Here is a 20703-nt window from a genome sequence, read left to right on the forward strand (position 1 = left end):
TCTTACCATTATTGGTTTCCAATTTCTGTTCAGGCATTTATTTCAAAGATCTTAAATATTAAATGTTTTAGGTTACAGTTGGGTTAACTCAGGAGCACTCCAAAAAATCTGAAGTGAAAAAACCCTTGCCTTCACTGGCTTTAAACTGAGACCCCCTTGGTTCGGAAGCGAAGCTTGTTAACACATCGCCATGCCCATAAGTAAACTGGGTAAACAAAATCGACAAGTGTCCCAAAAAGAAGTAGTTAAAATAAAAAGAAGAAAATGGTGCATCTGCGCACACACACTCATGCAGGTTTTCCGATGGGTCAGCTCAATGTGTATGTAGAGAATAAAAAGTAAAGCTCCCCTTTCAGACCTTGTGATCTTATAGAACAGATGATGTAAAGGCCCAGGGTTAACAAAGGTGTCATGTGGTCAGCACAACAAGCAACCACCTTTTCCTCTAACTAATGGCAGGTACCCATTAGAGCTGGGTGGATTTAGAGGTACCCTAAATGTCCCAAATTTCAAAATCCTAGCCTTTATTGGGATTGGAATTTGGGACCTCCTAGCTCTGGACTCTATATGTATAGAATGGGGAAACGAAAAACTGAATACGTCATGAACATACTCTCCAGATGCTGATTGACCAAAATAGCCATTTAGGAGAGTTTATTCTCATACTGTAGAAAGAATATTGTGCCCCATGTTCTGTCTATGGCAGACCATAGTAACAGTGTATGCACAATTCTTTTTATGCTGTAATAAGAAATACAATACAGTACTATTCTTACTGTATGGCTGTAAAAAGTGACATAGGCTCCCATATGTAAAGAACAGGCCTTAAGGAGTGTAGCTGTGACCCCTTAGAGTAAATTTATTGATGGTCAATTCAATTTTTTTTATACTTGCCATTTTTGCTTGGTACTTCAATAATTGGTAGTGTAAACTCATAATTACTAACTTTTTTTCTTTTTCATAGATTTAAAAAAAAAAATGTCTCTAAAAATAGACAAAAAAATGTAAATGCTTTTCAGAAGATAAAAAAAATAATTAAGATTTGGACATAAAAAAAAGTACAAAACTTCTTTTTTCTTAGCACTAGTCAGCTAATAGGGGGAATCAAACTGATAGTCTTGGATTAGAAGCTTATATTAACATATTTAAGACAACTTATGCTTTTGCACAAATAAATAAATATTCAATTTTTTTTTTACTTTGTATTTTTCTTTCCATTGAAAGCTCTTGTACTAAAATATTTTAAAAGTGTAAATCTGTTGTTGTTCTGTGTGTAATTTCTCTGAAAAAGTATATTGAGTTTGGTCAACCAATGATTTAGGGAATTTCAAGCAAGTGGACATTTTTTTTCTTACAGACAATACACCAACACTTTTGATAGCGATTTCTGCAAGCATTTTCCTGGGTATAGAGATCATTGGACTTACTATTTTTGTGTGGAGAAAATTGTTCTTTTCAGGTAAAAAAAAAATTTAAAAATTATTATAATTATGTACATTTATTTCAATCTTTTAATTCTAAGCTCTCAGACTTCCTTCTATATCTCCCATGTTTAGTGCTGTCTAGGCCTTTATAGCTCAAAGTCAAGAGAATAAACTCATTCAGCAACCATTCTGAAGACACTGCACCCCCGCACTTAAGAAACCTTGAACTTTTCTGTTTGAATGGCCCAATTTAACTAATTCTAGGCAGACCTTATCAGTACAACAAACCTGTATAACCATAATGGTAGAGCAATGGATAGCAACGGAACAAACAAAAAATTGTTTACTGTGTTGTATCTCTGATTTGTGTCTCATTCAACTCTCACCTCTGGCCTTTATTCCCTTTGAACCCAGACACTTTAGTGGTATTATCACCCTGCCCTCATTGTTACCTTGAAAACACACCCATATGTTCCAGGACACTAATTTATTTTACGATTAGTAGCAGATTTAGCCATGTGTTGCAAGGCATTTAATGGCCACAGCCTCCTTATTTTTTCCTCAAGGTTGACTCCTGAAGCCTTTCCCATTTTTTGGTTGTAGCTTTATATGCATAAATTATTTATGGATCTGATAATCTTAGTAACCAGTAATCAGCTTGGCAATGTAAAGCTCAAGATGTTTATTATAGCACAGCAGAATCAGAAACCTAGTTATTTTATTATTGTAAACATTGTAACAGAAATGGTATTGTAAGAGTTGATTGATTTTTATTCATTACTGAATGTAGACTAACAAAATAAGATAGAATTTAACTGACATGAAAGAAACAAATTGACTTTTTAGCGGCCCCTGAAAGGGGAAGTGAGGCTATTACTTTTGTGTGGTCTGTCTGTCCTTCCGTCCATCCGTCTCATTTAGATCTTGTAAACTAGAAAAGATAGTGAAAATTCGACATCATAATATTTTAGACCATTCAAATTTCTGATGCAACGGCTACTTTTTTCTTTTCTGAAAGCAAAAATTCTAATTTTTACAATTTAGTATGCAAGCAGTTTTTTCATAAAAATACACCATTTTTACAACTATTCACTATTAATAATAACAAACACGGGAGGCTATTTAGTAAGGAGATGACAGTATACCATTTTTATAACACATTTAGGCTAATGGTTTTAAATTTTTTTTGTCCAAATTTTTTATTTTTTGCTTCTACTATTGTATTGCTAAGTTAAGTAAGTTCTGTCCTACTAACTTCTACTTATCTATTTAGTATGCATATAAGTAAAAAAATAATTTAAAACAACAATTAATAAGTAGTTTCTCATATTATCACCCGCAATGCACTTCTGCATATAAGGAACTCTTAACTAAAGGAATATGAAAAAGAAAAAAAAAGATTATTTTTTTATGGACATTTTTTTTTTCTTGAGATTGACCCTTTAAAAAATAATTACATCAATTAGATAGTCATTATAAGACATCAGTTAGGCCAGGTTCACATTACATTTATTTTCACCTATTCTTTGGTCTGCTAGATGGCTGGGGCATCACACAAGATCTGTCAACCTTCTTTCTCTTTTCTTTTCTCTCATTTTTCTTTGATAGAATTTCATTCTGATAATCTTTCTGAAAATATTTGAACCTGCCTTTTTATCTGCCTGAGAAGACCTCTTCGGGGGCCGATTTTGAGTTTGTGTTTCCACACAAAGTTCTATGTAGCCTTGTTTTTATAACTCCTTATCTCTGTAATTATTTATCCACATTCTGTCAGAATTGTTAAGTTTTCATTTTGTGCATTCTACCCTGTTGTGATTGAACTTCAATAACAATTTTTTTTGTCATCAGAAAATGCTACTTTTGGTATAGAATTATAGGAGACTGCATGCTCTTTTTATATAACACAAAATAATGTTTATAAGACCAAACATTAATTTAATTTAATCAGGTCAAATCAACGGTGATAATAATAATTAGGAGAGAAAAAGTTAAATCTTATGTTTGTCAAAAGTAATTAGAGACCAAAAAAAAAAAAGATTTTAATAATAATTTAAAATATTGTTTATTTTAATACATTTTCCACATTTCCTTCAACAGTAAATCCACATAGGTAAGCAACAATTTACAAAATCAACTCTTGCATAGATAATTTCTACACTATCCAAAACTACAATTGGTGTTACAGTTCTTGGTCCACATGTATTATTCTTTTTAATTTTTAAATTTCCTTAATCTTTCAGCATTGAAAGCAAGAATGCAGTGGAAGAAACAATAGAATTGGTAAGAATTTAAAAAACATTTACATTTTTTCTTAGAATACTATACTTTTTCTGTATATTATAAATATAGAAAAGAATTGCAAAGGGGGGGGGGGAAGTTCATTCATGTGAAAAGTATTAGAGGCTTTTATTATTAGAGTTCTTAAAAGATTTTCAACTTGTCATTGTCAATGTTGATTCTAGAGGATCAACTGTTGACACTTTCAATTTACAGAGTTTGTAGTTTTTCAGAAATCTCCTAAAATATGAAAACTCTCTCAAAACCCTAAAATTTGCCAGAATTCTCCTATAATTTTTACAGGACTGCTCAAATCTACCCAATAACTTTATGGCTTATAGATCTATTTTTTTTTGTGTGTGATTATTACATGCTAAAAACTAAAAAAAGCTTAATGTCCATAGACTTTGTGATTGCTTGATGAATGGTTGGATGCGTTAGTTGAGTTAAATTCAGCTGACCAATCACATTTGTACATCGCCTTTCAAATATTGGTGTTCTGCAATTTACCTGTCATTGTTTATATTAGGCAGCAAAAACTCGTTCTTTCAGCTGAAGATAGTCTAGATCTCTAGTTTATAATCTATGATTATACTGGTAGTATTTTGTTAAGAAAAAGTGTATACATACACCCACCTTCACCTAATTAATAAATTGTGTCTTTCTGATTATTTTTTTTAGTTTTGTGTTAGTATTTGTTCAGTGTTTCACATAATATTGCTAGTTTAATGTATAATCTTCTGTCATGGAGTGTCTCCAAATTTAGTGATTTTACTATTAATCAAATCGAATATAAATATTTTGTTGATTATAAATCTCACAGTTCTATTTTGCATCTATTCCTTGAGTTGAGGGGTCCCAAACAGAGGACCATATTCAAATATTAACCTAACCAAGGTTAAATAGCATTTGAGTGAAATTCTCCTTTGATTTGTTAAAAAATCAATTAATCCTGATGCTTTGTTTAGTGGTAATTTTTCATTTATAATAAATTATAACTTATTATAACACCAAAATATTTTGTGTTAATTGTTTGGGTAAATAGTTTAACCTGTGTAATATAAATAGTTTTTATTTGTTTTAATTTTTTTGTTTCTCTTAATAATTATCATTTTTAGGGACATGTCGCAAATTGTAAATCAGAAAGAGCAGTGGCCCAAAACTGATCCTTTAGTTATACATGAGTTCTTCACCCCCCCCCCCATGTTCCCTTCCCTTGTCTTAATAGTTTGGGCAAATAACTGACACTCTGCAGTCCTTCACCTTGAAAGATAATTGACTTCAGCTTAAACGAATATTTAAACTGCGAACAATAGCAGTAACAAAGGGGATAGCTGGACTATTCTTATTATAAGAGTGTTTGAGATTTTTTTTTTGGTTTGACCATTCCATAGCCAATGAATGCTGTTACAACAGAAAATGAAAAAATGAGTATCTTTCCACCAGACCTGATGGATCAAAATGTGAGTCATGTATCAGTATTTGAAATTTGTTTTTTTCTTTTAAATTTATCATCATTTGAATTATTTTTTTTTTAATCTATCATCATGTTGTTTGCATTGTTTCTATTTTATGTTTTTGGTGTTTACTGTTACATCAGAAATGAAGATCATTACATTCTAGCAAAGGGATAGCCGCAGGCTGGGTTTGAATCTGGAACAATCAGGACAGCAACCTGATTGTTTACCACATTTCTTAAATTCATGTCTTCAACAAAGAAGAACATTAATTATTTTTTTTTAAATGACTGCTCTTTTTATAAGAGAATTTGAGATCTTTTTTATTTGTTTTTTGTTTCATCGTTCTATAGCTTCAAAGTAGCAGCCTGTCAATAGTAGAAGAACATGGGTATGAAACAGCAGCAAGTATCCACCATGAAAATGTGAGTCATTTAACAATATTTGAATTTTTTAAGAGTTTATCAGTATGCTACTTTCATTATCTCTTACATCATTATGGTGGGATAGCTGCAGGTTAGATTTGAACAGATTGTTGGTTATGTTGGGCTGTAGTGGTATTAGGGTCTTCCTAAGGTGTATTGGAGGCACCGTGGCTGAGTGGTAAAGCACTTGACTTCTGAATCGGGGTCCGGGGCTCAAATCCTGGTGAAGACTGGGTTTTTTAATTTTGGGATCTTTGGGCGCCTTTGAGATCACCCAGCTCTAATGGGTACCTGACATTAGTTGGGGAAAAGTAAAGGCAGTTGGTCATTGTGCTGGCCACATGGCACCCTCTTTAACCCTAGGCCACAGAATCAGATGACCTTTACATCATCTGCCCTATTGACCACAAGGTCTGAAAGGGGAACTTTATTTTACTTTATTTAAGATGCATTAGGAAAGGGCATTCAAAGAGGAATGTCCTTAACAAAGTTTAACATTATTTAATATTTTTAATGACTGTTCTTTTTTATAAGATTTTGAGATCTTCTTTTTTTTTAATCTTTCTGTAGCCTCAAAATAGCAACCTGTCAAGAGTAGAAGAGCATGTGTATGAAACACCATCAAGTTTCCAAAATGAAGATGTGAGTCATTTAACAATATTTGAATTTTTTAAAGTTTATCAACATGCCAGTTTCATTATCTCCTACATCATTACGGAGGGATAGCTGAAGGTTAGATTTGAACTTGGGACCATCAGGTCAGCAACCTGGATTGTATACTACATGTCTCTGTCCAACAAATTCATGTCTTTAACTAATTTAATGGTTTATTTATTTATATATATTTTTTATTTTAAATTAAAATGACTGTTTTTTTTTATAAGAATGTTTGAGGTCTTTTTTTTTTTTGTTTCGCCAATTTATAGCCAATGAAAAGTCTTAACACTGAAAAGGAAAGTTATTCCGCTCCATCAGATCTCGGTCAAAATGTGAGTCATTTAATGGTATTTGACTTTTTTAAAAAGTTTATCAACATGCTGCTTTCATATTTTTTTTTTCTGTATCTCACAAACAAATGAAAAAAGAATAACGTTTTTTAAAGGTACTTTGTATCTATAAAGTAGATCTATCAATTTCTAAGACTATGTAGAATAGAGTTTTTTTCACAGGGTGTCCAATCATTAGATCTCTAGACATTTATAAAAATGATGTGGAAAATGATATACTCAGACCTCAAAAAAGGTGCAAACCTTTAATTTTCTTTGAGTAAAACAGAGAGATGAAACTAAATGTTTGAATTCACACTTGGGAAAGGCAAAAGGGGGGAATTGAATTAAATAGAAAGTCCTCTTATCAACTTCATTTGTTACGTTTGATCTCTTCATGGAACATTGTTGTTGTTATTTTTTATTTATTATTTAGAAAAAGAGACCTTGTCGTCACAGCCAATTTCCTATAAGGATCAATAAAGCAATGGGAAGCGTGGTCGAGAGGCCAAGTGTGCTTGAACTTGAGCTTGGCTACCTAGAAGGGGGCTCGAAGTTCGACACCCGACTCAGGCAGAGTTGCGTTTACTGAGCGCCTAAAGGCAGCACGGAAAACCAACTCCTAGATACCCCCTCCCCCCCACTGGTCCACAAATGAGATTTGACCAAAAGCGCTCTGAGCATGCTATAGGCATGAAAGTAGCGCTATATAAAAGCTATAATAATAATATAATAACTCTTAGTCTTAATTAGTTGAAGGCATATCACATACAAAGTTAATAGATTCAAGATGAGTGGTAAAAACACCAACTGGCCTATAAAACAAAACAAAAATTCCAGGCGTGATCACCTAAGATTAAGGTCAAATATTTGAGTGTTTAATTAAATAGTTCTGACTCTTTATTTTTTTCTTCAAACTATTAATGTTTGCAAATACACAACTGCCCTTACTATGTAGGCCTTACTGTTATGAGATTGTTTATATAGGCCATTTTGAATTCATTTTTTTTAAGAGAAAAAAATCTATTTAGTATGCATATGAGTTGCACATAATTAAAAATTACAATTAATAAGTAGGTTTTCATATTATCATGTGAACTGCAGTGCTCTACTATAAAAAAAATTAGCACGCTTAACTATTTAAAAAAAAAATTTATGGAAATGTTTTTTTTTTCCTTGAGGATTTCAATAATAGATTGACCGTTTATAAAACATCTAGATCAATTAGATATTCATTATATGACCTCAGTTAGGCCAGGTTCACATCCAACTTCACATTCACTTTCACCTATCCTTTGGTCTGCTGGACCGCTGGGGCACCACACAAGATCTGTCAACCTTCTTTCTTCATTCTTCTCTGTCATTTGTCTTTGATATAATTTCATTCTGATGTTCTTTCTGAAAATATTGAAACCTGCCTTTTTACCTGCCTGGGTGACCACTTTAGGGGCCGAATTTGAGTTTGTGTAACCTTGTTTCAAGTTTATCAATGTGCTACTTTCATTATTTTCTTTAGGCCACGCAATAAAAAAAAAATACAAAGGTTTTTCTAGGTAAACAAAAACTGAGCAATTAAAGCAAGACCAAGATGTGCATAGGCAGGTTGAATTCACACCTGGGAAATTTAGAAAAATGTGTGATTGAGCTAAATAGAAAGTTTAATTGAAGGGACATTCTTCCACCATACAAGGTTAATAGATTGAAGATGATTGGTGAAAACAAGAGAGCTATAGAAAACCAAATAATTCTCAGCATTACCACTTATGAATTTGGTCAAACATTTGAGTGTATAAATGCACTATTACTGACAATTTTTTTCTTGCTATCAATGGTTGCAAACACACAACTGCCTGTAGATTGTAGTTGTTGTTTAATAAGCAAAGGTTTGTTTTTGAGCACTTTGTGCATCAGAAGTGAAGAATTTTACATCCAAACCTTAATCTCTTACAGGATAGGAATGTGACGGCTACACTCCAGGCTTGAAGTTCAGACCATCGTCACTGCAGTCAAACCAAACCATTCAATTAATGTCAAGTCATTACAGAATTTAACTTCTTGGTGTTTTTTCAAAATTAAAATGGCTGTTGTTTTAATTAGAGTGTTTGAGATCTCTAATTGTTTTTCCCATTCAAATCAAATACACTTAAAATAAGAGTTACAAAACTATATTTATACATTTTTTATACATGATACAATGGTATTTGCATAGACTCTAACATAGACTCTTTCAGCTCCATCAGCCATAAATTGTTACATTTATAAGCTTAAATTTACAGATATTTACTTGTTACTAATGCTAAGTTATTATTCTTTCTACTTTGTGTATGTTATTATCTCTGTATAATCAAGGCCATTGTATTTGGTAGTGCAAATTTATTAAATGAAATTATTATTTAATATTCTATTCATTTAGCTGTTAATAATTACTTTGAAATTGGATGTAGGACCAACACTTAACAAAAAAACAACAACATTATATTAATGGTTCCTCTTTTTTTAGTTTATTTTCCGGGACACAAAAAATATAAAAAATACAATTTCTTAGAGAATTGTTTTATCTTTTATGAAATTTGAAGTGATTAAATGTGTTAATTAATTAGTGTGATTTTTCAATATTCATAGATCAAATGTTTAAGATTTTTTAAATATTTTTTTTTTTTTAGATTAAAATAAAAAAAAAAATTCTTAATTTATTATAATTTTGTAGCCCTTTCATTTTCCTTTAGAATACAATCGATAATGTTAGATTATTTAATAAAATAAAAAAAAGTTTATGTTAGTTTTAGTAACTCTACCCCCCTCCCCCCCCCCTCCCTTGAAAATTTGTGTTATCCTGGTAAAACTCCATGTTTTTTAATCAAAATTATTTCTGTTGAAAGAGTTAATCTATTGTGCCTCTCTGATCGCCTCTTTGTTTTACTGTCCTTGAGCTCAAGTCCTGCTGGTTAAGATGTTTCTTCCAGTTGTGTGAAGGCCCAAGCAATGTCAAGAGATTTCCAGTAAGGCAATGGCATTGAAATATGTAAGATATTGTAGAGGTTGGCTGTATATTGTTCCTGTTCGTTGCAACTGTATGTTATCTCTTCTGAAGTAGTTAATAATTTAATGCATTAAAGTAGGTTGTTTTAATGCTCGTTTAATCCTAAGTTTCTGTGAATGTCCTTCCTGTAATATGACTTTACTTTTGAGTTGTTTATTGTCATATGTATATTTTGTGTGTGTCTATTGTCGGATATAGATATATGCTTTTGATTCAATCCATCATAATCCATTTTATAGTCTACATTGAGTAGGTGTACTGGTATATTGTATTATAACATTTGTCTAGAATACATCTTAGGCTGGAAATGTAATCAATTGTGGATCTTTTAGGTCTGAAATCACATTGATAGTTATCTAAGATTTCGTTTGCATATTTTCCAAGTCTCTTAGTAATAAAGTTAGTTTGGATCTTATTAGTTAAGCTTAAGAGAGAGATTCTTTTGTAATTATGGCACTTTAGTTTAAATCCCTTTTTATATATTGGGTTTATGAGTGCTGATTCCAATTCCTTTTTATCTATTGGGGTTATGAGTGCTGTTTCAAATCTGTTTTTATTAATTCTTCCCAAATTCTTGATATTATGCTGTAAATTTGGGAATACAGCCATTTTCTTTTTCTTTTAATTGTTCTACAGTTGTTTTTGTTGTCCTCTCCTGATGTTTTGTAGTTCTTTATTTCTGGTTAATTTATGAGGGAATATGGTTTCCTTTTGGCAGTTCATATTCTCCGTTAATATATCTTGCTGTTTTCTGGGATAAGTGTGTGTGGTCCAGGTGATCTAGGATTTTTCCCATTCCCATTTTTCTGATAAATTTTGTGGTCCTTCTCCCCGGGTATGCTGTTCTGCCTCACCGTGGCACCCGGGTGGAAACGGCTACTTGAGGGGGTAGCTAGGCTAAATGAATGGCGAAACATAACTCCCGTGGGGATGCCCACGGGTAGACGAGAGTCCACCTCTTGCACGGGCGGGGCTGCAAAAAAGTCCCCACAAACCTGTCACACATCCATCCGCTGTTCCTCAAGGGACCGTTACATAAATGGCGAGTCCCCCATGGTTAGCTTGGTATAACGAAGGAAAATGGCGGAGGCTCCCGGTGTCCTCCGCCTTCGGTCTTGTGCAGCCAAGCATGCGTTGGGGGCCAAAGGCATTGGAAACAGCAATGCTTTACATAGGCATTGACTCGGGTCTCTCTCAAACAGAACTGTGTTCTCACTGTTTTTTTTTTTGTTGTTTTTTTTACTGTTTGGTGTCCAAACAGGTTTTTTTTCATACTTAGAGCTTGAAGAGCCTCGGCTCAGCTAAGATGATCAAATGGTGGTCCTTCTCCTTGCTTCATTGTACTCAGTATTGTCCTTTTGTGTTTTTCTCTATGGTTTGCAGGCATTTTCAGTGCATGGACCAAAGAATTTGGAACTTACAATTGGTCTCAGACAGACAGCATACTTCAGTACATTCAAGAAGAAGTTTAAGACCTAACTGTTTAAAACTTTCTTTAGATTAGTTGTCACTTTAGCTCTCAAGTTTATGTTTGTAATGTTAAACACAGTGCCTTGAGCCTACATCTTGTTTTTTAACAGCACTCTGTACATTAAATTATTATTTTTATAATAACATTATCATCCAAACATTGCTCATCTAGTCTATAATTTGTCTGTATTCATTACATACCATCAGATTCTCTTGATTTTGTGTATAAATCCAACAACATGTTCTGCTGTACGGTTAACAGTATGTTTATTTTTCCATTGCTCATTTTTTTTTAAATAATTGTCTTTGTTCTTTTCCAATGCTGATAGTTGGTTCTTTGTATATCATAGTATTATTGTGCTCCTTTTCTATGGCAGTTGTATTTGGAGCTTAATCTTTGTTTAAATGAACTTTTTACATCTAATATATCAGGTTCATTCTTTAATCAGCTTATGATCTTTCTGATTCATGATGATGTCATCAGGTGCTATCTAGGATACATTATGAGTGTCTTTGGTGATATCTAGAATATATTATGAGTATCTTATGTCATAGGAGATATGTAGAATACATTATGAGTATCTTATAGAATACATTATGAGTATAAAATATTTTTGTAGTGCTGCTGATAAAAATTTCTGATTTTTTTTTTTAAATTAGCTGGTCTCTTCATAAAAGCTTCAATTTGGCCAACTTCCGCATTGAAATATGCTAGAACTAATTGGTGCCATGCAGTAGTCATACATTCTTTCCAGTAAATCATAGAACCCCTTGTGTTATCTTCTTCATATTTAGTAGTGGCATGTTCATTGATAAATTTCCCTCTTTCATATATAGTAAGCAGTCTGTCATTTATAGGTTTTAATTCACTAACATTAAAACCATTTCCTTTTTAACAGCAAATCCTGTACCGAAGGTGTTGGAGCTGACAGCACTGTAAACTATTGTGTACTAGTCGACCGGCGGCGTAGCATATGCCACTATTTTGCAGGACGGCCTTATGCGCCTGCAACCTATGCGACCGCAGGGGGGCCTCGCACTTTCATAGGGCCCGCTCTAATTCAAGGTGTAAAAATTATTAAATTAAACCATTTTATAACTTAAAAGAGATTCCCCCCCCCTCCTGTCGATTTACCAGGAGCACTTTCATATAAGAAGTCATGTCCATTCTCCATTGGTCATTTTCCATTGTGATCTGTCCGGTTTTTTATGTGTTTTAGCTTTTGTTACAATATTTTTTTAAAACCAGTATCAATAGGTTTTAGTCCTGTGCACAGCCTTCCGAAGATGCCCCCTTGGTGATTGTAGGGATAAATGCCTTTACTTTCAAATTATGTGCGCTAGCCTTTATGGATAATCACCACTTAGTGCAGTGCAGCAGGTTTGATTTTGGTCCACTCTGAGTAATTTTTTCACTGATAATCAGTATATCTGGAGGTTTTTCATTTCCCATATTAGTCACATGGTTGGGGGCTCGATTGGAGATAAGAAACTCCACAGAGATTAAAAAAACAAATTTAACTATTAGTGGCTATTCTACTTCTCCTGATCAAATTATGTCCCTTGAAAACCTGTTTGTTAGTTTAACAGCCAAAATGAATTCCATAAAAACATTCACCTATCTTTTTTGGTTGTTGAACCGTTGGGGCACCACACAAGATCTTTCAACTTTCTCCATTCCTCTGTCCTTTGCATTGATTAGAATTTCATTCACTGGCAGTCCTGTGCATTCTTTGATGTTGTCTTCCCATCACTTTTTCTGTCTTCCTCTTCTTCTCATCTTCCTGGTACTGTCCCCTGAAGGAAGGTCTTAGGACCTTGTGATGTGGCCATAGAGTTGATTTTGATTCAATCCATCATAATCCATTTTATAGTCTACATTGAGTAGGTGTACTGGTATATTGTATTATAACATTTGTCTAGAATACATCTTAGGCTGGAAATGTAATCAATTGTGGATCTTTTAGGTCTGAAATCACATTGATAGTTATCTAAGATTTCGTTTGCATATTTTCCAAGTCTCTTAGTAATAAAGTTAGTTTGGATCTTATTAGTTAAGCTTAAGAGAGAGATTCTTTTGTAATTATGGCACTTTAGTTTAAATCCCTTTTTATATATTGGGTTTATGAGTGCTGATTCCAATTCCTTTTTATCTATTGGGGTTATGAGTGCTGTTTCAAATCTGTTTTTATTAATTCTTCCCAAATTCTTGATATTATGCTGTAAATTTGGGAATACAGCCATTTTCTTTTTCACCACTTAGTGCAGTGCAGCAGGTTTGATTTTGGTCCACTCTGAGTAATTTTTTCACTGATAATCAGTATATCTGGAGGTTTTTCATTTCCCATATTAGTCACATGGTTGGGGGCTCGATTGGAGATAAGAAACTCCACAGAGATTAAAAAAACAAATTTAACTATTAGTGGCTATTCTACTTCTCCTGATCAAATTATGTCCCTTGAAAACCTGTTTGTTAGTTTAACAGCCAAAATGAATTCCATAAAAACATTCACCTATCTTTTTTGGTTGTTGAACCGTTGGGGCACCACACAAGATCTTTCAACTTTCTCCATTCCTCTGTCCTTTGCATTGATTAGAATTTCATTCACTGGCAGTCCTGTGCATTCTTTGATGTTGTCTTCCCATCACTTTTTCTGTCTTCCTCTTCTTCTCATCTTCCTGGTACTGTCCCCTGAAGGAAGGTCTTAGGACCTTGTGATGTGGCCATAGAGTTTGAGTTTATGTGTTTTGATAGTGGTTAGTAGGTTGTGGTGTCCAATTGCTGTATTAATCCTTTTTTTTTATTTAATTGTGATGTGGTCTTTGTGACGCCTAGGATCTTTCTGTAGCATCTTTGTTCCATTGCTAGGATGCTCTTCTAGAGATTTGCAGTGTCCAGGATCCGCATGCATATAAGAATGTGACCATGACCAGGGAGCGCACCAGTCTGATTTTTGTGTCGAGGTCTAGAAGCCTTTGTCTGTCCAGATTGTTTAAAGTTTTGCAAGTGCTGCTGTGGACTGTGCAATACTGGCCAGTAGTTCAGGTTTAGTTCCTTCATCTGAGACAATAGCTCCTAAGTATTGAAAACTACTGACACTTGTCAGCTTTTTATCACCAATGCTGATGTCTCTTTTAAAGCCCAGTTGGATATTGGTCATAAATGTTTTTTTCGGCTTTGATTTGCATCTAAATAGAATATAGAACAAACTAAGAGTTAATACAGAGTTGTATACATTGCAAACAACTAAACATCTTGTGACGGACAGATGACTTGACTGGATACCTGATTTGTTGTGATTAAAAGTTGAAATTCTAGCTTGCTCTCCTGTTATTTATTTTGTTAATTTATTGCGGATGTCAGTTATTTTGTGGCGTTTTGTTGTTATCTTTGTTTAACCAAACCTGTACAACAGCAGTCGCCACAGCATCATGCATTTTACTGACCATTATTATGTTCTATTTTCTCACAGAAATAATATCGATAAGTCCACTCAATTTTCACCATCTGAATGGACACTGTATCGCACGTGTAACATATCTATGCCTGTATCGCACGTGTCCAAATTCCCCATGACATAGTCATAGGCTAATCTGACACGCGTCTATCATAAGCTTGACATCTGACAGGAAATAATTTGATTTGTTAAAGACTAGCGTCTAAAAAGAGGCTAGAAAATGCGCGATCAAGAAAGTTCAGTCATGTAGAACTTTTCATAGAGATAAGACGTATTTTAGTTTTGAGATAGAACTTGCAGTGACAAGTCTTGTATTTTATTAGATCTAGTATTAATCAGAATATATTTTACTATTAAGCTTTGAATGAAGTAATTATTATTATTATAGCTTTTATATAGCGCTACTTTCATGCTTATAGCATTTTGATCCAATCTCATTGGTGAACTAGTGGGGGGAGGGGGTATCTAGGAGTTGGTTTTCCGTGCTTCCCTTAGGCGCTCAGTAACCGCAACTCTGCCCGAGTCGGGTGTCGAACCTCGAGCTACCTTTTAGGTAGCCAAGTTCAAGCGCACTTAGCCTCTCGACCACGCTTCCCACATTCATAAAAGTATTATTTCTGTATATATATATATATATATATATAGACTATGTGCAGTGAATCATTGTTGATGAATTAAAGTTCTATATTTGTATTAAAAGGATCTTTGAATCTATAAGATAGCATTTAGAACTAGAGATACGCAACTACAGAATCCCCGGCATGTCACAGTAACTTCTAGTAATCGTCTGACATCTCAAGGAAAGATCGACAGCATTAACATCTTAGAACTATCTTCAAAATGAAGATAAAACAAAACATTAGTTTGTTCCAGTAAAATAGTGGAAAAAAAATATGTCATGGGATTTAAACTCATAAACTCTGTTAAATATCGCCTTATATAACTTTGATGACGATTCTTAGATATTGCTGGCAGGGGCCGGAAGGTTTGGGGCACAACTCTTTTACCCCACCTGTGCCCATAAATGTGCTCATTTTTATTTATTTGTGTGCAAAGTTTTTTAACGTGTATCAGTGGGAAGCGTGGTCGAGAGGCCAAGTGCTTAATCTTGGCTTGGCTACCTAGAAGGGGGCTCGAGGTTCGACACCCGACTCGGGCAAGAGTTGTCTTTACTGAGCGCCTAAAGGCAGCAGGGAAAACCAACTCCTAGATACTCCCTCCCCCCCACTGGTCCACAAATGAGATTGGACCAAAGCGCTCTGAGCATGCTATAAGCATCGTGAATTTAGGATTGCTTCATTTTAATTGATATCACTTTCATTAAAAGGGATTATTATTAAAATAGGCGACACAAGCTAAAAGTAAATGTGCATGGGAAAAGTACAGTAGATCTAGATCTATCTAGTAGACATTTGTTTTTATATAAAGAAAATACAATGTAAAGTAAAAACAATGGATCCAAATATTGTGGATTGAGAGAATGATTCCTGTATTGTAAGGCAACAAGCAATAGTTACAGCACATCAGTGACTGTGTCTGGCAGATATAAGTGTTAGAACACAGCTCTGGACTTAAATCTGGTACACACTCTGAAAACAAATAAGTAATAAATTAGGTTAATACGCCTTGACTTCTATGTACTGAACAATTTCAGCTCTTGATGTTTTTGTTTTTTTTATTAATTGACCAGGAACACATAAAACAAATGGAAGCCAACAACAGAGTGAAAAATGTGAAATAATTTTTTTTAAAAAAAGGGTAATGGAACACAAACTAAGATAATGTTACTTTCAAAATTTTCTCTTTCGCCACGAAAATAAAAGTAGTTTTGAAAAAATGGGTTTACCCGTTAAGCCGATACATAAATATCTATTAAAAACGAAAGAAGCGCAAGATTAATGAAATGTGAAGTCCAATAGAAACGGGTTTACTCGATTTGTTAAAAAAATTGGATTATAAAGTACGTCAGGACGTCAAAATTTGCCTATATAAGGAATGAATTTATGTAAAAATGCTTTGAAACACAAATTTGAAGGTTCATTTTATTAAATAATGAAATCAATAGACTATATCTTGTATTTGTATGTGTCAAAGTAAAAAAAAACAAAAAAACTATCTGTGCCAAGTATGTAGTTCTTAAAAATAGATCTAGATCCTTTTGATCTTCTCTCTTGTAAGCATGGCATAGATGCATGAAATAGTAATACTTTCATACAGTTGGGCATCTGGGCAACTTTTTTTTTAAGGGTCTTAACATTGTTTTAGGGCTACTATACACAGTCACGGCTCCAGTTAGTAGGCTACCCAAGGAACATTTGTGCCAAATTTTAGCAACATTGGTGAAACGGTTTTGATTTCCATGCGTAACATACATACATACATACATACATACAAAAATGATGATAAGACATCAGTTAATCAAACTTCACTTTCACCTATCCCTTCGTCTGTTGGACCTTTGGGGCACCACACAGTATCTGTCAGCCTTCTTTCTACATTCTTCTCTGTCATTTGCCTTTGATAGAATTTCATTATGATATTCTTTCTGAAAATATTGATACCCGTACCTGCCTTTTTACCTGCCTGGGTAGACCACTTCTGATAGAATTTAATACCGAAATTCTTCTGAAAATATTGATACCTGCCTTTTTACCTGCTTGGGTGGACCATTTCGGTGGCCGATTTTGAGTTTGTGTTTTTCACACAAACTGTCTTTGTAACCTTGCTTAGTTTCCGTTTTTTAAGATATTTTTTTGTCTTTTCTATAAAACGCTTATTGGAGATTCGAATAGAATTTTAAATGTTAAAATTTCGTAGATACGTATTTAAAATGAATTGCATACATAACCAAGTATTTAAAGTTCAGGTTTAATAATGAACGAACAAATGTCCTACCATTGGGTGAAGTTAATTGTGTGGTACTTGTAGTTGCAGAATTGTTATGTAACGAGCAATAGTGGCAGCACAGTGACGGCTGTTCATAGCAGATACTTATGTTAGTACAAAGATCTGGTCTCAAGTCAAGATCTCCTGGCTCACAGTCTGAGGAGAGTAATACAAAAATATATTAAACATACTTTAAAAAAAAGACAAAGCTGTGTCAATTAGTTATGATGTCATGCAATAAAATTTGTAATAGGTATAGACTAACAATCAGGGGCAGACTGGGTATCAAAATCGGCCCGGGCATTACCATATAAACCGGCCCACAAATGCCATGTCGTATCATGGGCGTAGCCAGGATTTTTTGGGTGGGGTGTTTGGGAGATTTTCTTCCCCACTTCCCCGCATGTATATAAATATATATATATATATATATATATATATATATATATATATATATATATATATATATATATATATATATATATATATATATATATATATATATATATATATATATATATATATATATATATATATGAGTGAGAGAGAGAGAGAGAGAGAATACTCCCAGAATAAGCTCTTTCTTTAGTTAGTGGAATGACAGTACATACCGCCCTTGACAGCAAAGGAGTCTGTGGGGCGGTGCTTGTATTCAAGCATTTTTTCCTGTATTTTAAGCTCAAAAAATGCATATTGTGGTGTATCTACTGGTCGTGCTGTTTGAGCGCTGTACTGTCGTTCGGACCCTGCCCGCGCCTATTCCCCGTCGACCTGCAGGAGGTTTGGACTAGGAAGTAAATTATGTAAATTAGCTGTAGTAACTTTGATCTCTTCGTTTGCGACGCGGTCTTTAAATCAGATACCTAGGATCCTTCTTGCGCATCTGAATTCCATTGCGCAACTCAATTCCAGTCCTAGGATCCTCCTCTCTAGCTGTGCAGTAAGCGACTGACTCGCAAACATGTGACAATGACTTGCCTTGACATGCTTAGCCGAGTTTTTATTTATTTTTTTTTTTTTGGTCTTTTCTATAAATGCCTATTGGAGATTCGAATAGAATTTAAAGTTTTAAAATTTGGATATCTATTTAAAATGAATGGCATACATGATCAAGTATTCAAAGGTCAGGTTTAATAATGGAGGAACAAACTTCCTACCATTGGGTAAAGTTAATTGTGTGGTACTTATAGTTGAGGAATAGCAATAGTGGCAGCACAATGACGGCTGTTCATGGCAGATACTTATGTTAGTACAAAGTTCTGGTCTCAAGTCAATATCTCTTACTTGGAAGTAAACTATCTTCAACTCTGAAGGAACATCCCAAACATATAAAACATTTTACAAACATTTTACAAGCTAACTACAGTTTAATTTTATAATTTACCCCTAGAGGTAGCGCGGGTCCTATGAAAGCGCGGAGCCCACTGCGGTCGCAAAGGTTACAGTAGCCTAAGGCCTACCCTGCAAATTAGCGGTGTATGCTACGCCTTGGGTCGACTATTATAATGATAATACGGCTAGTCCTCGAGTCTGAAAAAAATAATGAGAAATGCAATATTTCCCGTGGCTACGCAGCTCTAGCTGTGGCCTACATTTTTTGCCAGTGGGTAGCAGTGTATTAGCCTATGCTGTTCGCATGGGAAATCTGTTAAGTTGTGCAGGTCCTTTTTCTTATTTCTTACTAGGTCTACTCCAATATATTAATTGAAAATGTTGGGATAAAGTAGGTATCTTGGAGCAGTGGCGTCATTGGAGAAGGGGGGGGGGATCCAAGGGTGCAGTCCCCACTGTTAACACAAACTCTCTTAGTAATCTTGTTGTTTTTTGTTTTACGGTTCCTAACTAAAGCGCACAATCTCTGTATTTATATCAATCTACTCATTAACTAAAGCATTATATTATCCAATCACGAGCTTAACCTTATAGTAAATGCTACTTTAGTGTCCATACCTTTAGTGGAAGTGAATAGCACAGGTGGTTTCACTGGTGTGGCTAATCTCTTAGGCGTGGTTCTTCTGGTGCTGGTGGTTGGGATGTAGGGGATACCATAGTTACATGTACCACAACAATCTTCCCTTTTATAACGCCAGCAGTTGTTTTTTTTTCACAACCAGCAATTCTGTCCCCGTATTCACAGCCTGTTTTAGTACAATCATAAATAATAAATATGTGGAATTTTCATATATAAAGTCTTTGGCGTGTCTTCCTTGTAGGCCTACCAGATATGGGAGTATTCCTGGGGTTTGAATTTTAATGAGCGTAAAATAATTGTATATATTATTTTTTTAGCTTTTCAGAATGAAAAATCCACTTGAAGAGCAAATTAATTTTACCAAGCTTATATCAATTAACTCTGGTAAAAAAAAAATAATTCTACATGTTATTTCTCTTACACTCAATCTCGGCTTAAGCTGAAACTTTGTACAATTAATCATTTTTCCTGACAACAAAAGACTGAAAGCCAAAAAAAAAATAAACCGTGGCTTCGCAGCCCTAGCTGTGACCTACATATTTTGCCACATCCAGGGCAAGTATAATCATTGTCTGCCGGTGGTCAATTAAGATTTTACTTTCGCCCTCTGCGTCTGTCCTCGGCTGCGGGTTTTCATTTGTTCTCAAATGTTTATCTTGCGGCCTTTGTGAGAGACCTCCAGCTGTCTCGTTCTGAGGCCGCATGCCACCAAGTGTTCATGTCTATGTCAACTAAGGCAAGTTGGCGTATAAGTTAGTCTTGAAAGCTACATCAACAACCCTTAAGCTCACCATAAAATGATAGCTTTTGGGCCACTTTTGGCATAAGTTCGTCTCCTATATTAGATACGTGCCCTGCCCAGCGTAACTGTCGGACCATTATACTCTATACTCTCCGCACCGGCGTTCGCAAGAACATCGCTGTTTGTAGTGAGCTCTTGCCACCGTATGTCCATGATGAAATCGCTCAAGTAGTCTTAGTTGCTTTCTGTATATTAAATTATTACCCATGTCTCAGATCCGTATGTAAGGGTTGAGAGAACTTCCGCTTTGTTGGCTGTTATGGACATAATGATAATAGAGTCGAGAACCATGTCCGCTTACTATGGCTTTAACACACTGAATGACTACACAACACACATTTCGTGAACACATTCTTACAGACGAGTTACAAGCACATGTAAACCTAAGAACGACAACCGATACAGCATATAATTTTCATAACATTCACCCCCAGTTCAAATTGTGCTTACTAGTATTATTAGCAAATGAAAGAGTTAAGTAAACGCCGGGTGTCTCCCAACACTCA

At 34.5% G+C, this 20703-nt stretch overlaps 1 protein-coding gene and 1 long non-coding RNA gene across 5 annotated transcripts in view; one reads left to right on the forward strand and one right to left on the reverse strand.

Annotated features, from left to right (window-relative positions):
• The window catches only part of LOC106073114 (uncharacterized), a 28242-nt gene extending 19139 nt beyond the window's left edge, over positions 1-9103 (forward strand). For all 4 annotated transcript variants that reach the window (XM_056008909.1, XM_056008912.1, XM_056008911.1 and 1 more), the window contains 8 exons: positions 1358-1459; positions 3522-3534; positions 3665-3704; positions 5096-5164; positions 5512-5583; positions 6154-6225; positions 6510-6572; positions 8520-9103. In XM_056008909.1, coding sequence (XP_055864884.1) covers positions 1358-1459; positions 3522-3534; positions 3665-3704; positions 5096-5164; positions 5512-5583; positions 6154-6225; positions 6510-6572; positions 8520-8552 — 464 coding nt within the window. In that variant the 3' untranslated portion in view covers positions 8553-9103. The remainder of the gene's footprint in view (positions 1-1357; positions 1460-3521; positions 3535-3664; positions 3705-5095; positions 5165-5511; positions 5584-6153; positions 6226-6509; positions 6573-8519) is intronic.
• A 6785-nt stretch (positions 9104-15888) lies between these two features.
• Positions 15889-19545, reverse strand: LOC129922492 (uncharacterized). The gene is made up of 3 exons (XR_008774492.1): positions 19374-19545; positions 17433-17579; positions 15889-16126 (listed from the first exon to the last, which is right to left on the reverse strand). It is a non-coding gene; the product is annotated as an uncharacterized LOC129922492 (long non-coding RNA).
• Between the last annotated feature and the right edge of the window lie 1158 nt (positions 19546-20703).

This window comes from Biomphalaria glabrata, chromosome 13 (genome assembly GCF_947242115.1).
Source record: "Biomphalaria glabrata chromosome 13, xgBioGlab47.1, whole genome shotgun sequence".
Classification (NCBI taxonomy): Eukaryota; Metazoa; Mollusca; class Gastropoda; family Planorbidae; genus Biomphalaria; species Biomphalaria glabrata.